This window comes from Ursus arctos, unplaced genomic scaffold, assembly GCF_023065955.2.
Source record: "Ursus arctos isolate Adak ecotype North America unplaced genomic scaffold, UrsArc2.0 scaffold_37, whole genome shotgun sequence".
NCBI classification, from domain to species: domain Eukaryota; kingdom Metazoa; phylum Chordata; class Mammalia; order Carnivora; family Ursidae; genus Ursus; species Ursus arctos.
This window is the reverse complement of record NW_026623053.1, coordinates 4,574,982-4,593,912: the sequence shown is the minus strand read 5'-3', so window position 1 is coordinate 4,593,912 and position 18,931 is coordinate 4,574,982. Positions and strand designations below refer to the sequence as shown.

Genomic DNA, 18,931 nt, shown 5'->3' with positions numbered 1-18,931 from the left:
CAGGGCAGTGGATACCCTGGGGATGCCTTCATGGTCACACCGATGCCACGGTGGGCAGGGTGGAAAGAGGATTCCTGAGGTGCCTCTCACCAGGGCCAGAGTGAATCCAAGGCCCTCGAGCTGTGTCACTTTTCTCTCCATGGTGGAGCTGCGTGCATCCTGGGGTGTGGTGGGTCTGCAAGGGAGTCCCCTGGGTCTGAGGACCAGCAAAGGCAGCCAGACAGACCTCCGAGGCCTCCCGCCTGGCTGCCGGGCACTGTCTTTACAGAGCTCCACACAGGAGACAGGGCAGGAGCTGAACGATGGGATCCCCTGCCCCACCTCCCAAAAGGACAGGAAGGAGTCCCCTACTGCCAACAAAGTCCAGCGCTGGCTCAGGGTGAGTGGAGGTGCCGGAGGGACCCAGCACCCAGGGCACCGATGCGGCACAAAGGGACCCAGATCCCAGAAACCAGCCTCTGGGCTCCTCGGGGCTCCCTCCTGGACTCCTGCTCCCATGTGAACCTGGATCCCCATCTCCTCCCCAAACCTGCCCTCAGGGCCCTGCCAACGGCCTTGGCCCCATGCACAGTCCCTATCCACATATCTGTACGAATATCAGAAAAGCGACCTTAAACCACCTCTCATCCCTTGCTCGAGATCCTGCTGAGCTGGGAGACTTTTCCCCAACGGGGCCTGGGGCTCATGGTACTATGCCTATTGCTCTGCCCTTTGGTTGTGAAGGAACCCATCCCTGGGGCCCCTCCAGGGTCCGGAGCAGGCGCCTCCTTGTGCTGCACAACATTCCAGAAGGCCCATCAGTTACCGCAGCCACTGAGCCCTTCACAGAGGCAGGACGTTCATGTGATTCCCTTCTGTTGCCAACTCACAGCGCTGCACGGAACATCCTACGTGCCCTAAAATCCCGAGCACCCCCACCCATGAAACAGTCTCTGTGGTCTCAAGCCTCACATACATCGTCAGAAATCACAGGGACGATGCCGTTAGTGCAGGGAGCGGCTGTCAATACTCAGCTAACGATCTGACCTGAGATACCGACGTCCATTCACACACCCCCCACCTCACATCCCCGTATTGTTGCCATTCTCCTTTTTCCCTAAAGAGATTGCACGAGTTATGTGTTTGAGAGACAGACAGACAGAGACAGAGACAGAGACAGAGACAGAGACGGGGGTTGGAGACACAGAGGGAGAGACAGGATCCTCAAGCAGACCCTGCCCTAAGTGCGAAGCCTGACGACGGACTCGATCTCAGGACGCGCGCATCAGGAGCTCAGCCGAAACCAAGAGGCGGACCCTGAACCCACGGAACCAGCCAGGCACCTTGCTCCTTTTGTCTACTGTGGGCCCTCCTGTCCCACCTCTTTGCCTACGTCACCGAGAGCCTGGGGGTTTGCTCTGGGCTCCAACCCCCAACCCTCCTGGTGACCGCAGTGAAGACCGCATGTCTCCCCTGTCCCACCTCAGGCTAGAAAGGCCTCAACCGTGAAGAGCAATGGGACCTGCGTGGTGCGGCCCCAACGGGCAGAGCTGCTGAAGAAGCGAGTAGAACACCTGCTGCCCGCCTTCCTAGACGGAGACCTCAGCTACGTCTCCATGTTCCTGGCCACATACAGAGCTTACGCTACCACCCAGGAGGTGCTGGACCAGCTGGTGACAAGGTGAGCACCCTGCCCCTCCACAGCCCAGTGGGATTTGCCCACCTCCTGCCTGGGAGTCTGGGGAATGCCACCCAACTTCGCGGAGCCTCAGTGGGCTCCTCGGACTGGGGCAGAGTTATTACAGGGACTCAGTGGGGTCCTGGAGGGTAAGGACACCTGGGCGCCTGGCCCTGTGGAAAGGTCCGCTACGGGGGCTGTGGTCGTGCTCGTGGATCATCGTCCCGCTCCCCATGAAGAAGCCTCTGCCTCAGCCCTCACCGTCACCACGGTCTTGAGCTGGGCTCTTTTCCCCTTGGAAAAGGACATCTGACACTCCATCTGGGGGTCTGTGTCCTGGGTGAGACCAGAGCAGGCATGCCCGGGCATGAGCAGGGGGCCCCAGGCCCACTCAGCTCTCTGGGATGGGGCTGGTGGGGGCCCTTTCATTCATCGAGCATAAAGGATGGATGCCCTTCTAGGTGCAGACCTGCAGACGCTTCCCTGGGCGCTGACTGTGATCCCACGCACACAGCAGACAGCACCCGGGAGCACCCCAGGGCTCCATTCTAGTCGGCAGTCAGACAGGGACACTAGATATGATGAGAGGGAGGGTTCACAGGGCATTTCATGCGATCCCCCCACCACCCCTCCGGCCTCCTCTAGCTACGGATGCGTCCTCTCTTCCTGGGACGAGATCGGCGGAGACCAGGAGCAGCGGGGCACGTGAGTGAGCTTTGGCTAATGCACAGGGCCCTTCCTTCTTCGAGAGGGCAGCGAGGGGACTGTGATCTGGGGGCTGCTGGACCCTCATCCCACACATCTGCCATTCCTGTGAGAGGGTCCAGGTCTGAGGGCTGCTTCTGCAGAAGAGGAAAGGGGGCCTGGAGAGCCCTGGGTGGGGTGTGGGCACTGTGGGAGAGCAGAGCGGGCTGGAGGGCAGCCTCAGCCCCTAACAGAGTCATTCCCCATCCCCGCCGCCTCTCAGCCCTGTCTCTACCCTAATCCTGGGACCCAGAACAAAGGGCGTGGCTTCCACACATCTGGTGGAACGTCGACACTGGGTGCTCAGCAGGTACTCAGGAGACCCAGGGAGGGCTCGGGGACTGGACGTCCCCCAGCCAGTGGGAGATTAGTGTCCACGCAAGGACACCCTCTCCTGGCACCTACTGAACGAGGCAGCACGTAGGCACGGGAGGGGAAGTGGGAGGTATCGGGAGGGTCCTGGGAAGGCCAGGGATGGGACAGAGTCCCTTAGTTCCCTCCTTGATTGGATAGTCACAGCAATGACCACGCCAGACACGCCACCCCTCCCTGCCCACATGCAGTGCAAGTCACGCGGCAAGTGGGCAGGGAGACTGAGCAGGGTGTCCAGCTTCCGCTTGGAGGACAGAAATGGTCACACCAGGGGTCAAGGACTCCCACTCACAGAGGCTTTGGGCCAGCCCCTCCTCAGTGACCAGGCCTGCCTCAGGCAGCTCTGCCACATCACAGGTGGACATGGAGTAGGAATGGGCTCTGACAGCCAGGAGCCGGGGACCCAGGGGCCCAGGTTCCGACAGGGGCTCCCTGGGGCATCCGCGTGGGAGGTGCCCTGTCCTCTGACTCCTCTGCCCACCTGTCTGTCCCCAGGGTCATCTCCTCCATCCTGGGCACCTGGCTGGACCACTACCCTGAAGATTTCTTCCAGCCCCCAGAATTTCCCTGCCTAAAGACACTACTGGCATACGTAGGGCTCCTCGTGCCAGGCTCAGACCTGGAGCAACGTGCCTGGCTCCTCCTCTCTCGGCTGCGACACCTCGAGCCCGCTGAGCCGGAGGCTGGGGGTGAGGAGGACTGGGGGTGACTGATGGAGGCCTGTGGAGGGGAGAGAGTGGGCCACACAGAGCAAGCCTCCACAGACTGCAGTGTGGCTGGGAGCAAGGAGTGGTCTCAGATCACTGTCCCCATGGGCTACAGTTTGGGGAGACCACCCAGGGACGGGTTCTTAGACAATACTGAGTGGTGGGCAAAGTTGCCTTCATTTGGAAGGGACATGGAAAGACAATCATGATGACCATACTTTCTCTTCTTGGAGCGACAGCAGCAGCCCCACAGCGAGATCCGCAACCGCGCCGAAAGCTAGTCCCAGCTCCCACTGTGGTGCCTGATGCAGCTTCAGAGCCTGAGCTGGAAAATCCCATCACTGCTGCTGGAGCTCAGCAACTCAAAAGAGCAGGGACGTCATCTGTCGTGTCGGGCCCAGTGCAGCTGGTGGTCAGAGCTCTGATCCACCGTGAGGACGTCCAAGAGTCACCTGCACCCTTGGAAAGCCAGGAGCCTCAGCAGGCCCCAGCACCAGCCACGGAGGTCCCTGAAGAGCCCGAGATGACACCTCCCACGTCAGAGCCACGGCAGGATATACTCACAGCTCTGACTCTCTGTCGGGAGCTACAAGAGTCACCTGCACCTTTGGAAAGCCTGGAGCCCGAGCAGGCTCCAGCACTACCTATGGAGGTCCCTGAGGGGACCCTGATGCCACCTGCCCTGTCGGAGACGGCGCAGGACATACTCACTGCTCTGACTCCCTCTCAGGAGCTCCAGGAGCCACGCCCGGCCTTGGCAGCGCCGGAGCCCGAGCAGCCTGCAGCACCACCTTCGGAGGTCCCTGAAGAGCCCCTTAGGCCGCGTCCCATGTCACAGCCAACAGAGGATACACTCACAGCTCTGACTCCCTATCAGGAGCTTGAAGACCCACCTGCACCTTTCGCAGCCCCAGCGCCCACGCACGCTGCAGCACTAGCTCTGGAGGTCCCTGAAGGGTCCCTTATGCCACTTGCCGTGTCAGAGGAAGCGGAGGATACACTCACAGCTCTGACGAACGGTCATGAGCTGCAAGAGCCACCGGCATCTATGGCAGCCCCAGAGCCCGAGCAGGCCTCTGCTCCAGCTACGGAGGTCCCTGAAGGGCCCCTGATGCCACCTGCCCTGTCGGAGCCGGCGCAGGACATACTCACAGCTCTGACTCCCTGTCGGAAGCTCCAAGAGCCACCTGCGCCCTTGGCAGCCCCGGAGCCCGAGCAGGCTGCAGTCCTAGCTATGGAGGTCCCTCAAGAGCCCCTCAGGCCACGTGACATGTCAGACCCAGCGGAGGATATACTCACAGCTCTGACTCTCTGTCAGGTGCTAGAAAGGTCACCTGCACCTTTGACAGTGCGGGAATCTGAGCAGGCTCCGGCACCAGCCATGGAGGTCCCTGAAGAGCCCGTGATGACACCTGCCATTTCAGAGCCACGGCAGGATATACTCACAGCTCGGACTCTCTGTCGGGAGCTACAAGAGTCACCTGCACCTTTGGAAAGCCTGGAGCCCGAGCAGGCTCCAGCACTACCTATGGAGGTCCCTGAGGGGACCCTGATGCCACCTGCCCTGTCGGAGACGGCGCAGGACATACTCACTGCTCTGACTCCCTCTCAGGAGCTCCAGGAGCCACGCCCGGCCTTGGCAGCGCCGGAGCCCGAGCAGCCTGCAGCACCACCTTCGGAGGTCCCTGAAGAGCCCCTTAGGCCACGTCCCATGTCACAGCCAACAGAGGATATACTCACAGCTCTGACTCCCTGTCAGGTGCTACAAAGGTCACCTGCACCTTTGACAGTGCGGGAATCTGAGCAGGCTCCGGCACCAGCCATGGAGGTCCCTGAAGAGCCCGTGATGACACCTGCCATTTCAGAGCCACGGCAGGATATACTCACAGCTCGGACTCTCTGTCGGGAGCTGCAAGAGTCACCTGCACCTTTGGAAAGCCTGGAGCCCGAGCAGGCTCCAGCACTACCTATGGAGGTCCCTGAGGGGACCCTGATGCCACCTGCCCTGTCGGAGACGGCGCAGGACATACTCACTGCTCTGACTCCCTCTCAGGAGCTCCAGGAGCCACGTCCGGCCTTGGCAGCGCCGGAGCCCGAGCAGCCTGCAGCACCACCTTCGGAGGTCCCTGAAGAGCCCCTTAGGCCACGTCCCATGTCACAGCCAACAGAGGATATACTCACAGCTCTGACTCCCTGTGAAGAGCTTGAAGACCGACCTGCACTTTTTGCAGCCACGGCGCCCACACACGCTGCAGCACCACCTTCGGAGGTCCCTGAAGAGCCCCTTAGGCCACGTCCCGTATCAGAGCCAACAGAGGATATACTCAGGGCTCTGACCCTCTCTCAGGTGCAAGAAGAGTCACCTGCACCTTTGACAGTGCGGGAGCCTGAGCAGGCTCCGGCACCAGCCATGGAGGTCGCTGAAGAGCGCGTGATGACAGCTCCCATTTCAGGGCCACGGCAGGATATACTCAAAGCTCTGACACCATGTCAGGATCTTGAAGACCCACCTGCACCTTTCGCAGCCCGAGCGCCCGCGCATGCTGCAACACTAACTATGGAGGTCCCTGAAGGGCCCCTGATGCCACCTGCCCTGTCGGAGCCGGCGCAGGACATGCTCACTGCTCTGACTCCCTGTCAGGAGCTCCAAGAGCCACCTCCGCCCTTGGCAGCACCGGAGCCCGAGCAGCCTGCAGCACCAGCTTCGGAGGTCCCTGAAGAGCCCCTTGGGCCACGTCTCATGTCACAGCCCACAGATGATATACTCCCAGCTCTGACTCCCTGTCAGGAGCTTGAAGACCGACCGGCACTTTTCGCAGCCCCGGCGCCCACGCACGCTGCAGCACCAACTGTGGAGGTCCCTGAAGGGCCCCCGATGCCACTTGGCATGTCAGAGGAAGCGGAGGATATACTCACAGCTCTGACGAACGGTCAGGAGCTGCAAGAGCCACCGGCATCTATGGCAGCCCCAGAGCCCGAGCAGGCTCCAGCTCCAGCTATGGAGGTCCCTGAAAGGCCCCTGATGCCACCTGCCCTGTCGAAGACGGCGCAGGAGATGCAAACAGCTCTGACTCCCTGTCAGAAGCTCCAAGAGCCACCTGCGCCCTTGGCAGCCCCGGAGCCCGAGCTGGCTCCAGTCCTAGCTATGCAGGTCCCTGAAGAGCCCCTTTGGCCACGTGACATGTCAGAGCCAGCGGAGGCTATACTCACAACTCGGACTCTCTGTCGGGAGCTAGAAGAGTCACCTGCACCTTTTGCAGCCCCGGCGCCCGCGCACGCTGCAGCACTAGCTCTGGAGGTCCCTGAAGGGCCCCTGATGCCGCTTGCCATGTCTGAGCCAGCGGAGGATGTACACAGAGCTCTGACCCCCTGTCAGCAGCTCCAAGAGCCACCTCCGGCCTTGGCTGCGCCGGAGCCCGAGCAGCCTGCAGCACCACCTTCGGAGGTCCCCGAAGAGCCCTGTAGGCCACGTCTCATGTCACAGCCAACGGATGATATACTCACAGCTCTGACTCCCTGTGAAGAGCTTGAAGACCGACCTGCCCTTTTTGCAGCCACGGCGCCCACACACGCTGCAGCACCAACTATGGAGGTCCCTGAAGGGCCCCTGATGCCACCTGCCCTGTCGGAGCCGGCGCAGGACATACTCACTGCTCTGACTCCCTGTCAGGAGCTCCAAGAGCCACCTCCGCCCTTGGCAGCGCCAGAACCCGAGCAGCCTGCAGCACCAGCTACGGAGGTCCCTGAGGAGCCCCTTAGGCCACGTCCCATATCAGAGCCAACAGAGGATATACTCAGGGCGCTGACCCTCTCTCAGGTGCAAGAAGAGTCACCTGCACCTTTGACAGCGCGGGAGCCTGAGCAGGCTCCGGCACCAGCCATGGAGGTCCCTGAAGAGCGCGTGATGACAGCTCCCATTTCAGAGCCACGGCAGGATATACTCAGCGCTCTGACTCCCTGTCAGGAGCTTGAAGACCCACCTGCACCTTTGGCAGCCCCGGTGCCCGCGCACGCTGCGGCACTAACTATGGAGGTCCCTGAAGGGCCCCTGATGTCACTTGCCTTGTCAGAGCCAGCGGAGGATATACACAGAGCTCTGACTCCCTGTCAGCAGCTACAAGAGCCACCTGCACCTTTGGCAGCCCCAGAGTCCAAGCAGGCTACAGCACCAGTTATCGGGCTTGCCGAAGGGCGCCGCCTACCACCTCTCTCAGTGGAGCATCCGGCCTCGGCCCCGGCCCCGGAGCAGCCGTTCCTGCTCGCTGAATCCCCAAAGGATGGCTTCCCCTCCCCTGTCATTCCAGTGTTTCTAATTTTTGCGTTGTTCATGCACCTATTTCATAGCTTAATACGTTCTGGTCTATAAATAAAGGATAAATTGAGTTTTCATGGAATTTTACTCTGATCCTTTTAAATTGTACCTCCAGGTGTCATTAGGTACACAGTGTTTCACAACCTGTCCTTCTACAATATTTCCCTCCCAGACACTCCCGTGCCACTCGTCAGATACTGCTCATTCCCTCAGCCCAGTCCCTGTAGCCACGGCTCCCCTCTCGTCTCCGCCTCTGTGAGTTACTTCTTCTGGGTTTTCATGTGTGTGGGATCAGGCAGTGTGGCCTTTTTGTATCTAGCTACGTAACCTATGAGTGATTCATTTTTTTTTCAGGTTTTTTTCTCTTAAAAAACAAACAAACACAGAAACACAAAAACAGAAACCAAAAAAAAACCCATTTTACTACAAAGGAATATTGCTGATACAATACTGCGCATGTGAAGCCCCAAAATGAAATGTTTTCATGATCTGGGATAGGCTTCCCTTTTGTAAGTGTGACCCAGGAGCCAGAAATCTCTGGGTCCAGGAGACACCTTCAAAATCTTTCATCTTCCTGGATAGGCCAGGTTTCAATGATCCTAATGTGCATGTTATAAAAATATTAAGACTGCATATTAAATCTTCCTCTTTATTACAAACATATCAGGTAATTTAAAAGTTCTCTAAGGTTTCAGCCAGATTACGTTTTGGTAGCAAAAGAGTGATGTAAATATGAAGAAAGGAAGACACATTCCTTCTACCTTCTACCATGATAGCCCATAACACATGGCGTCCCTCTTCCAGTCCTTTCCCTCGGAGTGTATGGGTGAGTGAGAGCGGGGGAGGGGGTTTGCCTGTGTGGGGGACAGGGTGGGGCAGGGAGGGTTCCACAGCTGGGCTCTTGTTCGGCCTGAGGTCCCCACAGTGGACAGGCACTGCTACTCCTCTCCTGTCCCCTTCTGCATTTTCAGGAGCTACACATCATTTACTCAGCAGCACCACCTGCCCAACAACTGAGACCTCTCCAATTCTTTGAGTCTCCTCCTTAAAGTGAAGAGTACAATGTGCCGTAAGTCTCTTGTGCTTTAGGGCTGTTTCCTAAAAGCACAATTTCTGGAACACACGCTAGTCCCACTGTTGGGAGTATTGGCTGCAGGGTCCTCTAGCTATACTCTCTTTCTTTCCGTGGAGCCTTGCTCGGGAAAGGAGGGTCCCCGGAGACTAGAGATGAACCCTGAAATCACGAGGAAGACAAGCCAGCAGTGAGGCCATCAGGCTACCTGGGCGGGACCCATGGAGCACGGAAGAGCCTGTCCATACCGCCCTCATGGATCCTCCCTCCACAAGCAGCCCTGCCCCCCCACCCCCCCCCACCCCCGTCCTGGAACACCCCTCATCCAGACCCCGTCCCGGGACACACCCCAGCCACTCCAGCCCCTCTTGCTCTAGAACTCAGCTTCTAAGTAGAGCAACCGGGTCCTGCTTCCAGGCCAGCAGAGGGGCGTCGGCCGGGCCACACTTGTCTGCTTGCTCCGGGTCCATCCTTTTTGGGCCCTCTCCTCACAGGAAGGAACCAACCTCTCAGGGCCGCTCAGCTCAGGGAGTCACAGACATGACCTGAATGTGTTCATCCATATGTCCACTAGGTGGCAACAGCGAGAACTGCTTGAACCTCTGTGAACAGGAGGGACCTTTACTGAGGAGGCAAGAGAAGGCTAGCTGAGGACAAAGCCGGAACTGACACCCCACCCCCACCCCCCACCATGGGGTGGACGTGACATTCCTCAGGCACTCCCGGCTGCCCTAAAGGGCAAAGAAATAGTTCACCTATAGACACCACAATCCTGCAAGACTTAAGTCTCCCTCAGTTTCCCAATGTCTTAGCACTTTCCAAGAACCAAGCCTTTCTATCAGTTACTTAGCTTCCTGAAGGGAAAGTAGATACAATGAAATGTCCTTCTAGTCTGCAGCCTCCAGGAAGTTCCCAACCGTCTTAATGTTCATGCCTTGCTAGAGGGCAAAACCACCTTCCCTAGACAATGGCAAGGCCTCTGTACCTTGGGAGTCTTCTTTAGCATATGCAAGTATTATCTCAACCTCCCTTTTTCCTTCCCTTCCCCCAACCCCATAGTCTTATCATCAGTCACCCCTCACAAGCCAGAGCAGCAGCTCTTTCTGCCACGGGTCCTGTCATAAACCACCAGTTTTGCACCAAAGACGTCTCAAGAATTCTCTCCTGGTCGTCGGCTCCGGGTTCCACCCCACTGAACCTCACCTATATTCCACGACCTCCTCATTTCCAAAGCACACTGGGTGCTCATGGAAGCTGCAGGATGGACAGAGCCTCAACCGGCGGCTTTGGCACTGGGCATAGCCCCTCCACACCCCTCAGGCTCCTCCAGCAGCGACCCCCTGCCCCTGCCAGCCCCAATTCCCGATAACCCTCCGGTTCAGTTGTTGTGAGAGCAGTGCCTACGCTTCCTGCTCGAGACCCAAGTGAGGAGAAGGGAGAGATCCCTCTCCTCGCACCAAGTCACTTGACGGGGAGTCCACTTGATCAGAAGCTCTCCGTCTGGGAGCCCTGCAAAGGACAGGAATGCTGTGACCCTCCGCCTTCCCTCAGGAGCTTTGGTGTGGGGAGCACCGCAGACGTCTACACAACTTGGCGCACAACAGCATCACACCTCCGCGCCTACAGATGCGGGCGGCCGTTTTTATTCTCACCCTCTCAAGAGGCGGGGAAAGCCCTCTGGGAACGCAAGGCACACAGAGCAACCCGCTGACCCTGAGCCCCACCGGGCCCCCTGGCAAGGGGCAGTGCATCCCCGTCCAGGCAAAAACACCTGCGAAACAGGGCACTAGGCCCCTGCCCCCCGAATACGAGGTGAAACAACAAGTGAACAGCAAGTTTACAGACCAAAGAGGACGGCCAAACTCCAGCGCTAGGGGAAAATAGCACCTAGAGCTCGAGGCTTTTTCTCATCATTCATTTCTCTCTCCATTCAACATTTTCCATTTCGTTTTTTTTTTTTGTCTTTTTTCCCTTTCCAACTACTTTTTCTTTTTCTTTTAGCGACTCTTCATTTTTCAATCTTTTCTTAACTTTCATTTTTTACATTGACATTTTATACACATATTCTTCATTTTTGGATTTCTGTCGCTATATTCAATTTGATTTCTGTGTATATATGAGTTTGGCTTTCTTTACCATTTTGGGATTTAGTGACTTCCAACACACAGACCAACAGACATTCGGGACGAAGTGGCTCACCCTGTTTTGTCCACCCTGTGAGATCCTAATCTCTCTCTCCCCCATCCATTCTTCTCCGGGGAAAGTGACTAGAGGGAGGGATTCACGGCAAAAGAAAGAGCCAGAGGTAACCCTCTCTGCCACTGATCTAATGCATACGGTTTTAAGTAAGATGTCAGAGCTGGAACTCAGGATGACAATTACAGAGTTGCTAGCTGGGCTTGAAAAAAAGTCTAAATGACACGAGAGACTCTCAGAGTGCAGAAATGAAATCGAATCAGGCCCAAATTCCAAAGGCTCTAACTGAGATGCAGTCTACATTGCATGTGGACGCTCTAACGGCCAGGGTCAATGAGGCAGAAGACAGAGTCAGTGACACCAAAGACAAGCTGACGGAAAGGAAGGAAGCCGAGGAAAAGAGAGAAAGCCAACGAATGGACCATGGGTGGAGGAATCGAAAAATCAGTGATGCCACAAAAGGAAACAATATTGGAATTACTTCTGGCCCCGAGGGAGAAGACACAGAGGGACAGAAGATCTGTCTGTGTAGATCGTAGCTGAGAACTTCCCCAATCTGGGAGGGAAACGGGCATTCAAGTCCAAGAGGTAGAGAGGACTCTTCCCCAAATCCACAGGAATAGAGGAACACCCTAACATATACAGTGACGTTTGCAATTTCAGACACAAAGAGAAAATCCTGAAAGCAGCTTGAGACAAGAGGGTCTTCTAGCCACATACCTATCCACAGAGAGCTGGCACCCCAGAAAGGGCTGGCGTGATCGAGTCAGGGTACTAAATGAGAAAAACATGCAGCCAAGAATACTTTACCCAGCAAGGAGGCATTCCGAATAGGAGCAGAGATAAAGAGCTTCCAGGACAGAAAGGAACTCAAAGGATTTGGCCGCGAAACCACCCTGCAAGAAAAAGGAAGGGGGATCCTGTAAGTGAAGAGACACTCCAAGAGTACCACAGACCAGAAAGAAACAGAGACCATCTACAGAATTAGGGACGTGACAGGTAACGCAATGGACTCATCTCCATCTGCTTTTTAGATTTTTTCTTTATCATTGGTCTGAAGCAATTTTATCGGGATGTAGGTTGATAAGGAGGGTTTTTTTCATGATCTTTATGTTTGGGGGTTTTGTTGGCTGGATTCCTGAATTCTTGAATCTCTGGGTGGAGAGGGTTCATACAATTCAGATAATAATCAGACATTACTTCTTCAAACAGTTTTTTTCTGTACCTCAGCCAATTTCTTATCTACCAGGCCACGTGAAATTGCTACAAAGCTCACACATACTCTAGTGTTTGTGTGCAGGGCGTGGTTTGCACCCTTCCTTTTCTCTGCTTTATTCTGGACAACTGCAATGATCATACATTCACGTTCTCTCCCTCTCTCTCTCTCTCTCTCTCTCTCTCTCTCTCTGCTATTTAGTGTCTAACGTGAAGGAAAGGCCATCTACTACATTTTTCATCTTAGACGTGCTACTGTTCAGCTCCAGAAGTTGGGTTTTCCTTGTTTTCATATTTTCTATATCTCTGTTTCACTTCATCCTTTGTGTACATTCTTACGTATATAAAACCTCTTTCTAACGGTGGTTTGAATGTCCATGGGCAATACTTCCATCGTCTTTTTCATTTCTGGGTAGGTTTCTATTGTTTAATCTTTCTCCTCAGTACGAGGTGAACTTTTCTCCCTCTTTGCATCCTGGTAATCTTTTGTTGGAAGGCAGCTATCGTGAATGTTAATTGTTAGATATTAACTATGGCTTATATTTCTACACATACCCTTGAGGATTGTTCTGATGGGGAGGTTCTTGGAAAACTATTTTATCCTTCCAGACTAGCTTTCCAAAGGTTTGTTAGGTGGTATCACAGTAGTCTTCAATGTATTTTGCTACTGTTCTGTTGGTATTCTGAGCTCTCTTTGCAATGTCCCACGAATTACGAGGTTTTCCACTCTGCCTGCTGCCGGTAGCACAGACTTTTCCTGATTGTGTGTGAAGGCTAGTGACATTTTCCTCTCTGCTTCCCCTGCGCTATTATTTTCCCCACACCACCTACGTTCCTCACACATGTGCCCTACTGCGGAATGCTATGAAAACTCAAAAGTGATCCTAGATGGCTTTCTGAGGTCCTCTTTCTCTGTGCAGCTCTCCTCAGTATTCTGTACTGTAAACCACAGCCATATTGACTTCTCCAAACTTCCACCTTGCTGTCTCCAACTCATGGAAATGGCTGAGCTTCGCCTGTGTTCTACATTCCTGACCCGTAGACTAGAAATGAAATCTCTTTAGGCAGTAAGTTAGGGAAATGCAGAGTCCCTCATGTTTGTCTTCCCCCTTGCACTAGTCACTTCCCTGCATTGCCTGGAAATATATCGAAAGTGTTCTTTTGCCAGGGCGCCTGGGTGGCTCAGTTGCTTACGCCTCCGACTCGTGATCTGGACTCGGGTCACGAACTCAGGGTCTTGGGATCAAGACCAGCATTGGGCATCACACTCAGCACAGAGTCGGCTTGAGATTCTGTCTCCCCTCTCCCTCTATTCTCCCCACCCCCCACACTCTGTCTCTCAAACCAACACAGAAAATCTTTCAAATGAAAGAAAATCAGTTACGTAAGAGACAGCCTCTGCAACAAGGGGAAGACCCCAGCAGGGTCCGTGCCTTGCCCAGAATCACAGACTGGTAAGAAGGCAGAACCAGGCCTGAACCCAGCTGTCCGAGTGTCCTCAACGGTGGGGCCGTGGCTGAACCTAGCAACTCACTGGGAGCTCGGGAAGAGGTTGTGTTTTGGAACTGGCTGTAGACCTGGAGATGGTATGGGGGTGAGAAGAAGCATCGACATCCCAGGCAGGAGGCATCCCAGCACGTACCCGTCTGAGGAGGAGCCCAGGCCAGGGCAACCCACTGACGGCACCCCTGCCCGCAGGACACCCAGAGGAAAGGAGGGATGGCTCGTGACACACGACTGGCAGCGTCTAGGGGTAAGGGTGGGCTCAGCCCCTCTAAGCCAAGGCTCCAATGCCTTCTGCAGGGTTTGCCTTGGAAATTAGAAAGCCTAAGACCTGGGAAAGCTATTTCCCATCCACCCCTAGGTGGGACTCTCATCTTCTGGGCCTGCACAATACGAGTATTGGGGCCCACACATGTGCACAGATACACACACAACACAATAGGGACTGCGGGTGGCATCGGAGGAGCTACAGACTCAGAGAAGGTGAGAAAGGAAGAAAATGTGGTGGCAGGTATTCCCTACGTGGGACACCACTCCCCCAATTTCTTAGATGGTATCCCACCTGTGCCTGTGGACTTCCGCAAGAAGTCCGCTGGAAAAATCCCTATCGCACAGGCAAGACACAGACCATCCCTGACGGGCACAACGGCTTCTCCGGGGTCCCCAACAGGGAAGATGGAGACTTGCGTCAGAGCCCGGGGTGTTTCTAAGCTGAGGCCCTGGCTGCACCCAGACCTTCCCTAGGGCCTGTGGAGAGGGTTGTGTTGGTGTCACTGGGTACGCATGTGGCATGGCACGCAGAAAGGGGATGAGCAGTCGGCAGCCCAGAGCACTGTTTGTGTAGGTGCTAGTCCAGGTGTGCACTCGGGGAGGGGATCCCAGGAAGTGAAGTCACTTCCCTGATAACCGACCCCCACAGAACTTGGAACCCCGGTCACCAGGCACCCACATTCTAGTGCGGTCCCGTATCAGGCTCACTTGGCCGGAGACATTCGATAGCGAAAGATGTTCTCTTGCTGCGTGCCCATTTTCCGGGGCTCTGGCTTCCAGAAACCCCGGGCTGAGGGACTTTTCACCTGCTGCAGACACTGGCTCAACCCGCGCCCCCGACGCCGCAGGGCCTTTGCCAGGAGGTGCCGGAAGGTAATACCGAGCGGCCTAGGCCAGGCCAGGCCAGGCCACCTCTCCGAGCCATCCCTGGGCAGCCCCATCCCCCCAGTTTCAGGGAAAGAGGGGTATGTGGGGGAGGTCCCGCCCTGGGCTGGAGGAGGTTGCAGGGCAGTGGATACCCTGGGGATGCCTTCATGGTCACACCGATGCCACGGTGGGCAGGGTGGAAAGAGGATTCCTGAGGTGCCTCTCACCAGGGCCAGAGTGAATCCAAGGCCCTCGAGCTGTGTCACTTTTCTCTCCATGGTGGAGCTGCGTGCATCCTGGGGTGTGGTGGGTCTGCAAGGGAGTCCCCTGGGTCTGAGGACCAGCAAAGGCAGCCAGACAGACCTCCGAGGCCTCCCGCCTGGCTGCCGGGCACTGTCTTTACAGAGCTCCACACAGGAGACAGGGCAGGAGCTGAACGATGGGATCCCCTGCCCCACCTCCCAAAAGGACAGGAAGGAGTCCCCTACTGCCAACAAAGTCCAGCGCTGGCTCAGGGTGAGTGGAGGTGCCGGAGGGACCCAGCACCCAGGGCACCGATGCGGCACAAAGGGACCCAGATCCCAGAAACCAGCCTCTGGGCTCCTCGGGGCTCCCTCCTGGACTCCTGCTCCCATGTGAACCTGGATCCCCATCTCCTCCCCAAACCTGCCCTCAGGGCCCTGCCAACGGCCTTGGCCCCATGCACAGTCCCTATCCACATATCTGTACGAATATCAGAAAAGCGACCTTAAACCACCTCTCATCCCTTGCTCGAGATCCTGCTGAGCTGGGAGACTTTTCCCCAACGGGGCCTGGGGCTCATGGTACTATGCCTATTGCTCTGCCCTTTGGTTGTGAAGGAACCCATCCCTGGGGCCCCTCCAGGGTCCGGAGCAGGCGCCTCCTTGTGCTGCACAACATTCCAGAAGGCCCATCAGTTACCGCAGCCACTGAGCCCTTCACAGAGGCAGGACGTTCATGTGATTCCCTTCTGTTGCCAACTCACAGCGCTGCACGGAACATCCTACGTGCCCTAAAATCCCGAGCACCCCCACCCATGAAACAGTCTCTGTGGTCTCAAGCCTCACATACATCGTCAGAAATCACAGGGACGATGCCGTTAGTGCAGGGAGCGGCTGTCAATACTCAGCTAACGATCTGACCTGAGATACCGACGTCCATTCACACACCCCCCCACCTCACATCCCCGTATTGTTGCCATTCTCCTTTTTCCCTAAAGAGATTGCACGAGTTATGTGTTTGAGAGACAGACAGACAGAGACAGAGACAGAGACAGAGACAGAGACGGGGGTTGGAGACACAGAGGGAGAGACAGGATCCTCAAGCAGACCCTGCCCTAAGTGCGAAGCCTGACGACGGACTCGATCTCAGGACGCGCGCATCAGGAGCTCAGCCGAAACCAAGAGGCGGACCCTGAACCCACGGAACCAGCCAGGCACCTTGCTCCTTTTGTCTACTGTGGGCCCTCCTGTCCCACCTCTTTGCCTACGTCACCGAGAGCCTGGGGGTTTGCTCTGGGCTCCAAACCCCAACCCTCCTGGTGACCGCAGTGAAGACCGCATGTCTCCCCTGTCCCACCTCAGGCTAGAAAGGCCTCAACCGTGAAGAGCAATGGGACCTGCGTGGTGCGGCCCCAACGGGCAGAGCTGCTGAAGAAGCGAGTAGAACACCTGCTGCCCGCCTTCCTAGACGGAGACCTCAGCTACGTCTCCATGTTCCTGGCCACATACAGAGCTTACGCTACCACCCAGGAGGTGCTGGACCAGCTGGTGACAAGGTGAGCACCCTGCCCCTCCACAGCCCAGTGGGATTTGCCCACCTCCTGCCTGGGAGTCTGGGGAATGCCACCCAACTTCGCGGAGCCTCAGTGGGCTCCTCGGACTGGGGCAGAGTTATTACAGGGACTCAGTGGGGTCCTGGAGGGTAAGGACACCTGGGCGCCTGGCCCTGTGGAAAGGTCCGCTACGGGGGCTGTGGTCGTGCTCGTGGATCATCGTCCCGCTCCCCATGAAGAAGCCTCTGCCTCAGCCCTCACCGTCACCACGGTCTTGAGCTGGGCTCTTTTCCCCTTGGAAAAGGACATCTGACACTCCATCTGGGGGTCTGTGTCCTGGGTGAGACCAGAGCAGGCATGCCCGGGCATGAGCAGGGGGCCCCAGGCCCACTCAGCTCTCTGGGATGGGGCTGGTGGGGGCCCTTTCATTCATCGAGCATAAAGGATGGATGCCCTTCTAGGTGCAGACCTGCAGACGCTTCCCTGGGCGCTGACTGTGATCCCACGCACACAGCAGACAGCACCCGGGAGCACCCCAGGGCTCCATTCTAGTCGGCAGTCAGACAGGGACACTAGATATGATGAGAGGGAGGGTTCACAGGGCATTTCATGCGATCCCCCCACCACCCCTCCGGCCTCCTCTAGCTACGGATGCGTCCTCTCTTCGTGGGACGAGATCGGCGGAGACCAGGAGCAGCGGGGCACGTGAGTGAGCTTTGGCTAATGCACAGGGCCCTTCCTTCTTCGAGAGGGCAGCGAGGGGACTGTGATCTGGGGGCTGCTGGACCCTCATCCCACACATCTGCCATTCCTGTGAGAGGGTCCAGGTCTGAGGGCTGCTTCTGCAGAAGAGGAAAGGGGGCCTGGAGAGCCCTGGGTGGGGTGTGGGCACTGTGGGAGAGCAGAGCGGGCTGGAGGGCAGCCTCAGCCCCTAACAGAGTCATTCCCCATCCCCGCCGCCTCTCAGCCCTGTCTCTACCCTAATCCTGGGACCCAGAACAAAGGGCGTGGCTTCCACACATCTGGTGGAACGTCGACACTGGGTGCTCAGCAGGTACTCAGGAGACCCAGGGAGGGCTCGGGGACTGGACGTCCCCCAGCCAGTGGGAGATTAGTGTCCACGCAAGGACACCCTCTCCTGGCACCTACTGAACGAGGCAGCACGTAGGCACGGGAGGGGAAGTGGGAGGTATCGGGAGGGTCCTGGGAAGGCCAGGGATGGGACAGAGTCCCTTAGTTCCCTCCTTGATTGGATAGTCACAGCAATGACCACGCCAGACACGCCACCCCTCCCTGCCCACATGCAGTGCAAGTCACGCGGCAAGTGGGCAGGGAGACTGAGCAGGGTGTCCAGCTTCCGCTTGGAGGACAGAAATGGTCACACCAGGGGTCAAGGACTCCCACTCACAGAGGCTTTGGGCCAGCCCCTCCTCAGTGACCAGGCCTGCCTCAGGCAGCTCTGCCACATCACAGGTGGACATGGAGTAGGAATGGGCTCTGACAGCCAGGAGCCGGGGACCCAGGGGCCCAGGTTCCGACAGGGGCTCCCTGGGGCATCCGCGTGGGAGGTGCCCTGTCCTCTGACTCCTCTGCCCACCTGTCTGTCCCCAGGGTCATCTCCTCCGTCCTGGGCACCTGGCTGGACCACTACCCTGAAGATTTCTTCCAGCCCCCAGAATTTCCCTGCCTAAAGACACTACTGGCATACGTAGGGCTCCTCGTGCCAGGCTCAGACCTGGAGCAACGTGCCTGGCTCCTCCTCTCTCGGCTGCGACACCTCGAGCCCGCTGAGCCGGAGGCTGGGGGTGAGGAGGACTGGGGGTGACTGATGGAGGCCTGTGGAGGGGAGAGAGTGGGCCACACAGAGCAAGCCTCCACAGACTGCAGTGTGGCTGGGAGCAAGGAGTGGTCTCAGATCACTGTCCCCATGGGCTACAGTTTGGGGAGACCACCCAGGGACGGGTTCTTAGACAATACTGAGTGGTGGGCAAAGTTGCCTTCATTTGGAAGGGACATGGAAAGACAATCATGATGACCATACTTTCTCTTCTTGGAGCGACAGCAGCAGCCCCACAGCGAGATCCGCAACCGCGCCGAAAGCTAGTCCCAGCTCCCACTGTGGTGCCTGATGCAGCTTCAGAGCCTGAGCTGGAAAATCCCATCACTGCTGCTGGAGCTCAGCAACTCAAAAGAGCAGGGACGTCATCTGTCGTGTCGGGCC

General features: G+C 57.0%; 1 protein-coding gene across 1 annotated transcript; it reads left to right on the top strand.

The window, feature by feature from the left end:
* Positions 1–1,424: 1,424 nt before the first annotated feature.
* On the top strand, positions 1,425–3,871 carry LOC130542571 (ral guanine nucleotide dissociation stimulator-like). Its single transcript, XM_057306451.1, has 3 exons — positions 1,425–1,660; positions 2,303–2,362; positions 3,269–3,871. Exons 1-3 carry the CDS (start codon positions 1,596–1,598, stop codon positions 3,480–3,482), a joined length of 339 nt encoding a protein of 112 aa, XP_057162434.1. The 5' UTR covers positions 1,425–1,595; the 3' UTR covers positions 3,483–3,871.
* Positions 3,872–18,931: the final 15,060 nt, after the last annotated feature.

Coding starts and splice junctions, on each gene's coding strand:
- LOC130542571 (XM_057306451.1), top strand. CDS start 1,596: ATGTTCCTGGCCACATACAGAGCTTACGCTACCACCCAGGAGGTGCTG. Junction 1,661..2,302: donor CTGGACCAGCTGGTGACAAG/GTGAGCACCCTG, acceptor GGCCTCCTCTAG/CTACGGATGCGTCCTCTCTT. Junction 2,363..3,268: donor GACCAGGAGCAGCGGGGCAC/GTGAGTGAGCTT, acceptor GTCTGTCCCCAG/GGTCATCTCCTCCATCCTGG.